The sequence below is a fragment of the Enhydra lutris genome, unplaced genomic scaffold (assembly GCF_002288905.1).
Source record: "Enhydra lutris kenyoni isolate GAN:26980312 unplaced genomic scaffold, ASM228890v2 scaffoldscaffold71, whole genome shotgun sequence".
Lineage (NCBI taxonomy): Eukaryota > Metazoa > Chordata > Mammalia > Carnivora > Mustelidae > Enhydra > Enhydra lutris.
This window is the reverse complement of record NW_019154155.1, coordinates 2,856,272-2,869,869: the sequence shown is the minus strand read 5'-3', so window position 1 is coordinate 2,869,869 and position 13,598 is coordinate 2,856,272. Positions and strand designations below refer to the sequence as shown.

At 40.9% G+C, this 13,598-nt stretch overlaps 1 protein-coding gene across 2 annotated transcripts in view; it reads left to right on the top strand.

Annotated features, from left to right (window-relative positions):
- LOC111159915 (TNF receptor superfamily member 19) overlaps window positions 1-13,598 on the top strand; it is a 70,012-nt gene that overhangs the window by 22,246 nt on the left and 34,168 nt on the right. For both annotated transcript variants that reach the window (XM_022522593.1, XM_022522595.1), the window contains exon 4: window positions 1,126-1,211. In XM_022522593.1, the coding sequence (XP_022378301.1) occupies window positions 1,126-1,211 (86 nt within the window). The remainder of the gene's footprint in view (window positions 1-1,125; window positions 1,212-13,598) is intronic.

The window sequence follows — 13,598 nt, the reverse complement described above, 5'->3', positions numbered from 1 at the left end:
GGCTTTTTCCCTTTTATAAACAATGCTGTGAGTGCATTGTTACACATTCAGCTTCACCCACTTGATTGTTTCTTTAGGATATACTTCAAAATAATGAAGTTGGTGGTCAAAGGATATATAAACAATTTTTATTGCGTTCTGTGTCCTCCCACAAGTAGCAATTTATAATGTCCCTGGCATAGAAACACGTGCTTATTTTGTCTCTGCTCATACCACCACTTTCCCAGTTTTCTAAGTAAAATGGGATCTTTTCCTTGCAGCTTGCCTTTACTCATTAGTTTAATGAGATTGAACATTTCAGTGTTAAATTTTGAAAAATTTAATTGCAATATGTATTCTAGTTTTAACTACAAAGCTTTAAAATTATGAAATGTTCTTCTTTGGGAATTAATGTGCTTTGCCTGTTTTCAATTGCAGTGTTCACCTTTACCATTATGATTAAGGTTTCTACTACAGACTGAAGTTATGATGATATTATGATTAGAACTATTTTTCAGTTTAATTTTCCCAATAACTGTGTTGATGATGCTTTATTTATTTTTACTCTTCAGATGGCTTTACTATTGTGTGTGTGTGTGTGTGTGTGTGCGCTCACGCGTGCGTTTTTGTGTATGTGTGAGTGTGTGGTGAAAACCATTGATTTCCATTCTGGCTGCTGGGTTTCTTGTCACGCCTAGAAAGACATCCCCTTATGAAGACTGTATAAGCATCTACCTAAATTCTTCCATTGCTTTTATAGTTTGCTGGGGTTTTTTGGTCTCTGAATTTCAAATGTTTAAAAACTGGCACTTGATTTAGGAGGGGTATTGTCATTTAAATGACAATAGATATGCCAAAGGCCACTGGTCTCCTACTCCGGCACCAGCACCTCACTATAGTGCGGCTAAGTAGAACTTACGATGTTATGTTCAGTGGAATTGATTATTTCTTGAATGGTCCCTGCCTCTCAGGCTGTGTCTAAGATATTGTTGTATTTAAGCCTTTGAGTTGCTGTTTTTTTTGTTTTTGTTTTTGTTTTTTTTAATAAAACCAGTAATGGAGACGACTGATAATTTATCATGAATCTGTTTGCCACAACTTTGAGCTTAGGAGAAAGAGCTAACAAGGGGCATTTTTCTCTTCTAGATTTTATAGGAAGACAAAACTTGTTGGTTTTCAAGACATGGAGTGCGTACCTTGTGGAGACCCTCCTCCTCCTTACGAGCCACACTGTGAGTGAACGCCATACAAACACTGCAGAAGGGCTCTTGGCCTTTTTTTAGAAACCTTTCTGCAGTTAGCAAATGGAGCAAAATCTCTCTCCACTGTGGGGCTTTTAGCTTGCCTTCTTTTATCAAAGCCTCCAGCAGGATATAAAGCCCTTTTGTTGGGTGCCTCAGTCAGCAAACTGTGTCCCTTGATTTGAATCTCAGAGTGAAATACAGAAATTTTGCTGCTGCTCGTTTTATTCAAACTTTTATCTTTCATTCTGATATAAAACTCAGGCGACTCCAATTAACTAGGTGATCCAAATCCTAAGGCAATAATGTCTTTGCCTCAGGCCCGTGAATTCCAGTTTTTTCCCTTCTTAGTCCCGTGCTGTCACTTGGTGGTTAGAGACATTCCTCTCCACGAATCACCTGCCCTAACTAATGCATTTAAATACTGGCTCATTTCCTTCACTCCTTCATTTTTCTCTTTAACAAATAAACAGGAAGAGAAAACCCATTGCACAGTGGGACTTCAGCTGTAAATAAGAAAATTTTGCCTTTTCTTCATTGTATTTAACAATAATCATTTTGATTGTATTTTTTCCTTCCACATAAAAGAGATTTGTTACAAGCTATCAATGTGCATTGATGTTTGAATAAGAAGGGGAGGAACTCCTCACTTTTCTTAATCCCAACTACAGACCTGGCCTGTGGAAACTCACAGGTGATGGGCAGGGAACACAATCAGCCGTTGGCCTCCCCAACTGTGCTCAGGGCTTGTCTTTACTAAGCAGAGCTTTAGTGAGCTATGCTTCTAGTACACAGATACCCAGTACACAAGTCCAGCAGGAAGGGTGAGGCAAGGTGCTTCATCCTGTCCATGGGTTGGTCTTGCCTTTCTGGGCAGCATTGATACTGCAGATGGGATATTTTGTTTTGATATCTTCTTGCTTCTTTCTGTGACAAAAGCCCCCTCTGAACGAACTGAAAGTTAGTGCATTATTGATAAAGCCACACAGTACTTGTGTTTCCAAGAATGTCATGGAATTTGCAGTCCATATTATTATGTCCTTTACCAAAATGCATTACTTTCTCTTCATTTGATATAGTAAAAGGGCAAAAAACAAATAAACCAAAAAAAAAAAAAAAGGATTCTTTCTAAGTATTACAAAAATGTATGGTGACCCTCTTTTTTATAAGATGCAAGCATTTGCTAATTAATTCAGTGCATTTAACTAATGCAGTATCAAATGTTATGTATCAGTCATAGTAGGTAAACTGTTGTTTCACTTAATTTTCTCACTGTCCTATCATCAGCCTACATTTGTCAGTGAAGGTTCCAGAAAGGTTATGAACTCTCCCCTGTTGGCTGGGAAATGGCAGAGACACAATTCAGACCCAGGTCTGTCTAATGCCAAACATTGTGTTTGTGTCACTCTGTTGTCTCCCTAAGAAAAACCAAACTGTCTAATCTGTCCACTGTTGGCTGGTGTAGTCTACTACATGTTGACATTTTGTTTGCTTTCATATTATTTTTTTTAAAGAAATGCATCTTCTTTTAAAAAGATTGTATTTATTTATTTGAGAGAGAGAGAAAGCACAAGCAGAGGGAGCCTCAGGCAGAGGGAGAAGGAGATGCAAACTCCCAGCTGAGCAAGGAGCCCTACTGGGACTCTGATCCCAGGACCCTGGAATCATGACCTGAGACAAAGGCAGACGCTTACCCAACTGAGCCACCCAGGCACCCTGTATAATAGTCATCATTTAAACAAAAACTCTAAAAATCAAACTTAGAGGAGATCTTTTACGCTACACAGTCTGTAAAAGGACATGTCCGCTTGCCAGTTAAAACAGGGCGGTGACCTGGGCTTGCCTGGTGGGTCCACTCGGCCATCATTTTGTCCAGAAGGCAAATTAAGATCATGCACTTCATCCCAAACTACCATTAAAAGATTCAGTAAAGTAACTGCTATTGCCCAGTGGAGAGTTGGAAAGTACTAGGATTATTTTTTTTTCCCTCTTTAATTTACTCAGTTTAAATTTAATATGATCTGGTCGTAAGTCTGAGGCATTGGAATTTTTGCCTTTAGGGATCTGGCTAAGCTCGGACGTCATAAATTAGACTTTAAACATAGTTTTCACATTTAATTTCCAATGTCTTGTAAAGCCCTGAGTAAGTTACAGTTTGAAAAGAAAATTAACTAGTTTAATTTATATGTATAGATCTATTTCTCCATATATGAAACTCTTTAGAAAGCAAAGAAAAACAAATTATTTTTGTAAGTCAGAAATGCAGTGCACAAAGTAATAGTCTTTCAAATCATGAGACAACAGTCCGGGGTCTTTAGTAAGTGTTAATCCTTATCTCTGTAAAGGAAAGTTTGCTGCCTTTGGCACAGGTCTTAAGAATAATTCCAGTGCACAACTAATCTCCTCAAAAGCGATCTTGAAATCTTTTGGGGGAATTATGTAAGGCGTCTTATGTTTTCATTTCTCCTACTTTGAGTATTTCAACTCATCCACAAAGAACTACTTCTCCATGGATTTTTCCCTGCTAAGGAGTTCCCGTTTTCTTTAGACTCAGCTGTAAGAAAGTGACACCCATCAAGTTGCCTCGAGTAATGGGATTTGGGGCACCTGGGTGGCTCAGTTGTCTTCCTCAGGCGATAATCTCGGGGTCCTGGAATCGGGTGCCACGTCAGGCTCCCAGCTCAGTGGGGAGTCTGATTCTCCCTCTCCCTTTGCCTACCCGCCACCACTGCTTGTGCTCTCTCTGTCTCTCTCAAATAAATAAAGTCTTTACTTTTTTTAATCTTTTTTTAAAAGATTTTTTATTGATTCATTTGAGACCAAGTGAGAGAATGAGCAAGAAAGAGAGAGAGAGAGCACTCTCATGAGCAGGGGGAAGGGGCAGAGGCAGAGGGAGAAGCAGGCAGCCTCATGTAGGACTCGATCCCAGGACCGCGACATCATGACCCGAGTGGAAAGCAGACACTTAACCAACTGAACCATCCAGGCGCCCTAAATAAAATCTTAAAAAAAAAAAAAAGTAATGGGGTTTGCTTCAAGGATATATGTAGTAATGAGAGGTTGGAACTTCCCTGAACTTGGGGGCAGCTCTTACATGGGACCTGAGGCAGCCCTGGAGTCTGGGGGCTAAAACCCCATGCCGCAGGAGGCTCTGAGTTCTACCCTGGGCTCTGGTCAGCACCACTGATGTTTTCTCAGCCTGTGGGACTCTGTTTATGTCGCCTCTTTTCCTCTCATGCTTCCAAGTGACTGGTCTGTACTTCCCAGTCATGCTTCTGAAGGAGAGAATCTGATTGGCCAAGTAAAATACCATCGTCCTGTGAGACAGAGCCTTTTTCATTTAACTGTTGAACAAATATTTGAGTGCCTCTTGGGGGCCAGGCACACAATGATGGACAAATAGACCCCAATTCTTTTCTTCTTGGAGCTTACGGCATAGTGGGGGTGTTGTCAAATAACTGTTCCAAATTAAACAGTATTCAGATACTACCCACATAGATGCAAAAGTGTGATTGGCCGGTCCTGTGCCTGGAGGGATCAGCGGTGCCCTAAGAACATGTAATGGATAATGACGTGGGAACGTTAGGGAAGACTTTCCAGAACCATGACTTCCAAGCTGTGATCTGAAGGGTCCGTTAGGGGAGGATGAGCCAGAAAAGGAGACCAAACCGAGGGCCAGGGAAGTCGGAGGAAGCCAGGACAGTATGAGAGCGTCCTTTCCTGTGCAAGTCAGGTCAGTTGACCCTGGAAATTTCCTTTGCATTTAATACCCTGGAGGGCTATGGTGACATTGACAAGCACCATCTGAGTGAGTAATGGGAACAAAGCCAGATTATAATGCAATGACAAGCTAATGTAAGGGGAGGAATAGAGATGATTATGGACAACTGTCTAGAAGTTTGCCTGTGAAGGTGATGTGAGAATATGCAGACAATGGAGGGGTTTTGTTTTATTTCATTCCTGAAGTGAGAGACACATTTGCTTGTTTGCAGGTTGAAGGAAAGTGTCCAGCAGAGAGAGGCTGAATGTATGAGAGAACAGTAGAATTATCAGTCCTTTTCTGGAAAAGGATCCCAAAGCACACTTGTTGGGTTGGCCTTCTCTGGAAGGAGGGAGTGCTCCCTGCTATAACCAGTGAAAGAGGGGAGTGGGGCAATGAACATGGCCTTCTGCATTTGGTGCAGGGGAGGGACTCATAGTCTTGGCTATTATGTGTGTGAAGTAGGAGGCATTGTGTTCTGCCAAGTCAGGCAGGAGCCAAGGAACTCAGAGGCTAGAAAAGCACAGGCCTTTGAGATTCTCATTACAGAGTGTGGGAGGGAAGTCGATTCGAGAAAATAGTGGGTGTTCTGGTACTACCAAGAGTCCAAATGAAGTTCGTGGTCATTAATGAACTTCATTTGGACTCTTGGTGCTACCAGGCATTGAGAGGCATTGTTTGCCTCTCATATGACATCTGTAGGCACTTCTACTACAGGAATGACTCAGGCCACCTCTGATTCTGCCCTAAACGTATGTAAATTATGCCCTAAATGTGCAGCTTGTGGCAAGTTACAAACAAGTCTTGAAAATAATAGTCATATTGATAACACAAGAATAATTTTAAGTAAACGTAAATACATTTTCTTATATTTCTGTAATACCTGAAATAAACCAAAGTAATGACTTAACAGAAACACAAGAATTGAAAACTTCCCATATTTCTGTCAGCTCTCTAAGGGGCCACATATCACATTTTCTTTATCCATTCATCCATTGATGGACACTTAAGTTATTCCACATCTTGGCTATCCTAAATAATGCTGCAGTGAACATGAGATGCATAGATCTTTTTGAGTTAATGTTTTCATTCTCTTCAGGTAAACACCCAGAGGCAGAATTGCTGAGCTGTATGATAGTCCCCTTTTTATTTTTTTGAGGAAACTCCTACTGTTTTCCACAGTAGCTGTACCAATTTATACTCCCACCAACAGTGGACAAGAGTTCCCTTTTCTCCACATCATCACCAGCATTTCTTATTTCTTGTCTTTTTGATAATAGCCATTCTAACAGGTGTGAGGTGATAGTCCATTGTGGTTTTGATTTGCATTTCCCTGATGACAAGTGATGTTGAGTAACATTTCATGTACCTGTTGGCCATCTGTATGTCTTTTTTGGAAAAATGTCTATTCAGACCCTCTGCCCATTTTTTAATCAGATTTCTTTTTTGCTATTGAGTTGTATAAGTTCTTTATATATTTTGGATATTAACCCCTTCTCAGATATATGACTTATAAATATCTTCTCCTGTTCAGTGGGTTGCTTTTTCATTTTGTCAATGGTTTACTTTGTTGTGCAGAAGTTTTTTAGTTTGATAGTTTGATGTAGGTCCTACTTGTTTATTTTTGCTTTTGTTGACATTGCTTTTGGGCTTAGATCCAAAAAAATCATCACCAAGAATCAATGTCAAAGAGTTTACCACTATTTTTTTTTTCTAGGAGTTTTATGGTTTCAGGCCTTACATTCAAGTCTTTAATCTATTTTGAGTTGATCTTTGTGTATGGTGTAAGAAAGTGGTCCAGTTTCATTCCTCTGCATGTGGCTGTCCAGTTTTCCCAACACTATTCATTGAAGAGACTGTCCTCTCCTCATTGCCTATTTTTGGCTCATTTGTTGTAAATCAACTGACCCTCTACATGTGGGTTTATTTCTGAGTTCTCTATTCTGTCCCACTGATCATGTGTCTCTTTTCATGCCAATACCATACCGTTTTGATTACTATAGCTTTATAATATAGTTTGAAATTAGGAAGGATGTTACTTACCTTCAGCTTCATTCTTTTGTTCCCAAGATTACTTTGTCCACTCATGGGCTTTTGTGGTTCCATACAAATTTTAGGAAGGTTTGTCCTATTTCTGTGGGAAAAAAAAAAAAGCCATTAGAATTTTGATAGGGACTTCATTAAATTGTTGCATTGCTTTGGGTAGTACGGACATTTTAACAATGTTAATTCTTCCAACTCATGAGCATGGAGTATTATCTCATGCAGATTTTGAGTAGAACTAAATGAAATCCTATCCAGAAACATACTGGCCCCAGAGTTAGCTCAGTAATGACTACCTTCATGCCAGCCTGCTTTCTTCTAAATGGTGACTGATCTGCCCTGCATCTCCTCCATTCCCACCTACCCCCTTCCTAAGCCAGGTGTGCTCTTTGGAGGATATGGAGATTGGGACTTGTTCCACATGGGGAGGATCTCATGATACAGCTGGCTTTGATCTTTGTCTTGCTGTCCTTCACCCCCTCTGGCAGGTGGGCCATGAAGGATACCTGGAATGGGGCTGCAGTAGATTTTTGTGTTTGATTGCTTGAATGGCTTGAGTACCAGGCTGAAGAAATCCTGCTTAAGCTGGTCTCTTTCCTCCCTATCCTACCACCTAACGCCTAAATTTGCCTGCCCAACCAACGTGAGCTTAAAGCTTCCCTCCCCTCAAAATAATGATGGATGTGTGATTATAATTGATTGTCCACTCATAACCTCTTAGTCAGGTCACCAATAGCATTAATTTGTGAGACTGACTGGTTGGGCATGGAGAACAGAGCTGATTAGTGACAGCACTGTAGACTGCCGATCAATGAAAGGCACCCTTCACATAAAAATCCCTGCCCCAGGCTCTGTTCCTCATCACTTTATCTTGACCTCCTGAAAATGTGCACTCATTTAGAGCGTTAAGGGGAAATCGAGAAAAACACACAAGAAATTTTAGAAGCACTATATCCTGCCCTGGGCCTGATAAGAAATGCAGATTTTGTATGATTTCTTTTAGCAATGTTTACTTAATTTGGAACAAATACCCTGGTTGGAACAAATGGTTTTGAAAAAATTCAAAGTGGTTTTTCATCTGAGTACAGCTTTATTTAAGTGTGTTTAACCTAGATGTTTGCTTTGTTCTTGGGGGCTTTGTAAAACAAGCCACGTGATTCTGAAGAGATAAGTGACCAGATAAGTCGCTGTAGGGGGGATGAAGGGGGAAGAGAAAAGCAGGAGCTCTGTTGGCCTGGAACTATTTAGGAATTCTGCATGGCTTACTGTTCTCAAAGAACAGCAGGTCTCTGTACCGATAAGTAATAAATGACATTAAAAAAGGATTCTTTTCCAAAGGAAACTGAAACTACCTTCTAAGTAACAGATAAAAGTAACATCAAAATAAACTTTTAAAAGAAATATTTGCTCATTAAAGATAATTCTTAAAGTTTCATAGAAAAAAAGAAGGGAGATTAACATAGGCAAAGCATTTCCCACATTAGAGCTTATAAAACAAAAACCTGCATCTTGGTGGTTTTCTTTCATCCCTTTTCTGTCTCTGCTGCTGATTTTTGGCAAATGGATGTAATTATGCTGCACATGCTACTTTGTATCCTTTTTCCACTTGCGGTGTAATTTTTTTTCATCCACTACTTAAGTACTATTTTCATGATCTTACTGATGAAAGTACCATGCCGGTATTTGGGCTCCCGTTGGATTTTAAGGCTGCTCTGCTACCCATGTTGCTGCTGTTCACATCTCTATGTACGAGGAAGCCTTCCCTGTCTCTGCATTAGTGAGTGATGCTCACAGTGTATGTGTCCAAAGGGATTAATATTTGATGTGCAATTTTTGCAAGGTTATTTTAAGTGTGCCCGGTAAACACGTCTTTTAAAGAAAATACAACACATTTAAAGGAAATACATTGGGGGTGTTTTGAAATCAGTACCAATATGAGTCTACAGGTTTTCTCTAAAAGCAGAGGAAGGAGGCAGAGGGGGAGACCTTGCCTTTGGTGAATTACAAGCAGGATTCAGCTGTGGCCTGAATGTTTTAGTCAATAGACTGATGAGGTTAAACACCCAGTTCCTGGCATTCTCGCAGCACCCAGTACCCCACATCCTGGGGCACAAACACACTTACTGAAACTGATCAGAGGAAACGGCCATGGGAGAGGATATGGAAGAGATGCATATACTCTGGGAGTATTTGGCATTTGCTTTGGAAACATGATGTGATTTTTATTCCATCTATGGGTGTTTATCGTTTCTGCACCGGAGTTCTTATGACGAGCTCACTTAATACTTAGTGGCCTGACTTCCCAGGGTAGTCCCTGGGCCCTCTGTGGGATGGGGCCATATGGCCACGAAATGCTGATGAAGGGTTCCCTTCACTGAGGGTTTTCAAGTAGTCCTTGGTCTTAAGTGTCTGGCCAGGGGATGGTTGCCACAGGTCCTGTGGATGGAACCTGGCTTGGGGATTGTTGCAGAAACAGACAGGTGCCTCCAGGCACCCTGAGCAAGTCCAGAACGCAGCAGAGAAGGGGAACTTCTCCAAGAGGAGTCTTGTGAAGTTGAGCTCTTTCCTGCTAAACAGAACTTTCAGGGTAGGGGATAGGAAGACAATGAGATAAAGAGAGAACTCAGCACAGACGAAACAGCCCCTGGCTTGTGGCTGATGGATTACAGAGCCAGCCTTCCCCTCTGATGGGGGATGGGAGCTTGCCTCTGCTATCCCCTCACTGATTTGTTGGTTTAAGGGACTACCGGTCTTCTCTTCTTGCACTCTCCACAGTTCCCTGCTTTTCCCTACCATCTCCCTTCTTTCTGGTCAGTAGGATGCAATTTCATTATTATATTGGAGAACAATCTAAAATAGCAGTGGTTAAAGGTTGCTTATGTGGAAACCAAAGGAACAGGTATCAGCCAGTCTCCCCATAGAACCCCAGCAGGAGAGCTCCCTGCCAAGGGGACCACCTTTTCAACTCTCTCCCAGAATCCATTTACTTTTTGTCAGAAGCATTGCTGTGCCAATAGAAGGAGCCACAGTGGAGGGAAGAAGGAAGGGAAGGAGCTAGCAGAGACAGAGATGGAGAGGGCAAGAAGCAGAAGGGTAGCCTGCGGTCCAGCGGAGAGGAGTCCCAAACACGCACAAATCCCCCACAGGAGCTCCAAACCTGCTGAGATTGGGTGCCATTTAGTGTAACGCAAACAGAGCTATGCATCCCAAGTACTGACCCCTGAGGTTTTGTCCTGAATACCACTGGATCCAGTAATACTACTTCTCATTATTCTTTCTGGACCCTGCAAAAGGGGTAGGAAGACAGTCAAATTACGTTTGTTGAAATCTCTTCTTTTTAATTTTTATTTACTTATTTATTTTTGAGAGAGAGGGAACACGGTGGGGGGAGGGGCAGAGGGAGAAGCAGACGCCCTACTGAGCAGGGAGCCCAAAGCAGGGCTCCATCCCAGGACCCCGGGATTATGACCTGAGCTGAAGGCAAATGCTTAACTGACTGAGGCACCGAGGCGTCCCTGTTGAAATATTTTTAAGAACGCGGCAAGCCATTGTAATTGTTTTAGACTGATTGTTGTAGAAAATGGTTAATCCTTCTTTCAGCTTATTTGCTTACTGAGAGGCAAACAATAGTCATCTATGGAGAGGTTAAAATGTGTTATGGCAGACTCCTTTCTCAAGGATATGGGGAAAAGAGCTGGGCAGTTTAAATGTGTTGACCTCTTTAGAGGGAAAGGGTGCTATAAATGCTACCGCTTCGTACGATGATGTCACTCTTTCAAATATTTATCTTAGCCCTAGTTTCATGCCAGTTCTAGAAATCAAAGCTTCTTTAAAAAAAAATGTTTCTTAACTCTGTATTTGTCCTTTTGCCCCAATATGAAAGTGCTAAATATTTGTAAGCTACTAACTGTTCCAAGGGGAAAAAAAAAAGAAAAGGAAAAGAAAATTTAAATACCTTGACTTGGTCAGGTGACGGTATCCCTTGAACGTGGAGATGCTCTAGAGAAGGGCTTGTGCGCCTGTGACGTCAGGGAGACAGAGTGTCACAAGCTGTGCCCACAGGCTTTGATCCCGCCCCCAGAACAATAGTTGTTGATTATTACCCCGTCAGCTATAAATCTGACTTCTCTGCCCTTTATCTTCAGTCTCTCTGAAACATTCAAAGTCAGTGAGCCGGTTTAAATATTTACTCATGAAGAAACAGGTTATGGTTTGTTAAAGGCCATCACTAAATTACATGGAAGTTAGATTAAGTACAGTTTATTTAAAAAATATAAAATCCAACAGGCCTGTTTCACGAAGTTATGGACTTTTGCAAATGGAACAGTGATTTGTGTGTGCATCCATTAAATGCTTAACATATAAATAAACGTGGAGAAAGCGTCCTAACAGTTTATGCCAAACTATGGTGAAAATACTCAGCGTTTAGGCTCCAAATGCCCTCCCTTCCCCCGGCAAGACATTTATTCTTGTGAGGTAGTATATAAGGGTTCACATGGTGCCAGGAGACCAGGATTTGGTCCCCTGTGGGCTCACATTCTAGAAGGGACTGGAATATGTTGCCTTCACCAATGGATGGAGACCTTTTAGTTTTTAAACAAGAGTGAATGCCTGGCTACCTCCCATATCAACTATGTAAGGAAGGGGATTTAATTTACGGCATGTCATTTTGAGGACAAAGAAGAGAAGCACCAGGAGAGTTTAAGATCATAAATCTAAAATTCTGAAGGGGATAGACATTTCCTCTGCATTTCTCAGCCTGAGTTTGCAGGAATTCTCTGTGGTGTGCTTGTCTAATGCCTTTACTCCAAAGCCAGACAGCACAGAGAAGAGGAGCTAGGATTCGAACCCTGGTCCACCTGACAGCACAGACATGCCAAGTTCAGTACTCACCTCTCCAGGTGAACTCGGAAGGACCTCTCTTATTCCTGTAAGACTTTTTAAGATTTTATTTATTTATTTGACAGACAGAGATCACAAGTAGACAGAGAGGCAGGTAGAGAGGAGGAAGCAGGCTCCCTGAGAAGCAGGGAGCCCAATGTGGGGCTCGATCCCAGGACCCCGGAATCATGACCTGAGCTGAAGGCAGAGGCTTTAACCCACTGAGCCACCCAGGCGCCCCTAAAACAATTTTAAAATTAAGAAAAAAATTGAAACTATAAATGAAATGTAATTGAGTCTTCCTCCTTGGAGAAATAGTTTAAAAAACTCAAATGTTTCAAAAGGTGGTAGAAGATAAAAACTGAAAGCTTGAAGTCCTTTATTAAACAGGAATTGGGTTTTTAAAGATAATATTCCACCTTAGGGACTTAAAATATCATTTTAACTGCTTTTTAAAATTATTTTGTTTATCTCAGAGAAATTATTTTAAGTATTCATGAGAATTCTATATTATGAATCATGTAGCGATTTTCTTAAACATTCAAGAAATATCTTTTGATACTTACACAATTATAATTAAAAGGAGGGCAGGCTTTTTTTAACTGTTGCAAATAATGTTTTTAACTTACTGATATACAAATCACATACAGGAAGATGCATATAATTCAGTGAGTTTTGATAGATCTATACACCTGTGTAATCACCTCTCTAGTAAAGATGTGAAACACTGCTGTCATTTCTCTCAGAAGGGAAGTCCTGTTAACTGATGATTTTGGAGTAACCTCAGAATGGTTCTCTTTATCTTACTTACCAGCTGTCGTGAAAGATATGGTTTAGGCATCTTTTGTTCTCTTGCATTTTAAAAAAAGTATGCATGTATATAGTAGTGTTTTCTGAACGTTTTATTTTCTGTCAGGAGACCCAAGAGTTATGAAATGAAATGTTGAATTTTGTCTTTAAATGAGCAAAGTCTTCAGTATCAAACTTAAAAAAAAATCATTGAAAACTAATCATTTCTGGAAAGCTTTCCAGTGGTTATAGGAAGCATACCTTTCTTTAAATAAGAAAAATCACTTTTTGGTGTTAGGCTGTTTAGCTCAGGAAGCATGTCAGGGAGTACTTTTTGACTTCCCAGTGCTAGTATAGATACAGTGGAATTATCATAAAGACATTTCTGCAATGTTGTAGTTTACCTGTGGATCAGTCTGTCCACGTGTACATTGACAAATGCATTGAATGCCTTCTCTGAACATTGATGTGGGTGCTAGGGACCCCGCAGTCAAAAACACAAATGAAATTCTCAGTGTTCAAGGAATGGGCATTCTGATGCTCCAGAGAAAGGATATTTTTTAAAATAAGGTAGTCACAAAATGCCTAAATAAAGTGATCCTACGGCAGGACTCTGAAGGAGAAGAAAAGGGAGTGAGCTGAGCTCCGCATGTTGGGGCAGAGCCAGCAGCACACTTGGCAGAGCTGGAGCTCAGTGAGTGGGGCAGTTGGACTTGGGGAGAGGGCATAGACTAAGCAAAGCTGGTAGGCCATTGTAAGGACCGCAGTCTTGCTACAGGAATGACATTGCCTGACTTCACTTTTAAGAAGTCCGTCTGGCTGCTGTTCAAAATAGATCTCAGGGGAGCAAGGGAAAGAGTAAGGAGACTAGTTAAACACAGTATTTTTAGCTGATACAACAAATG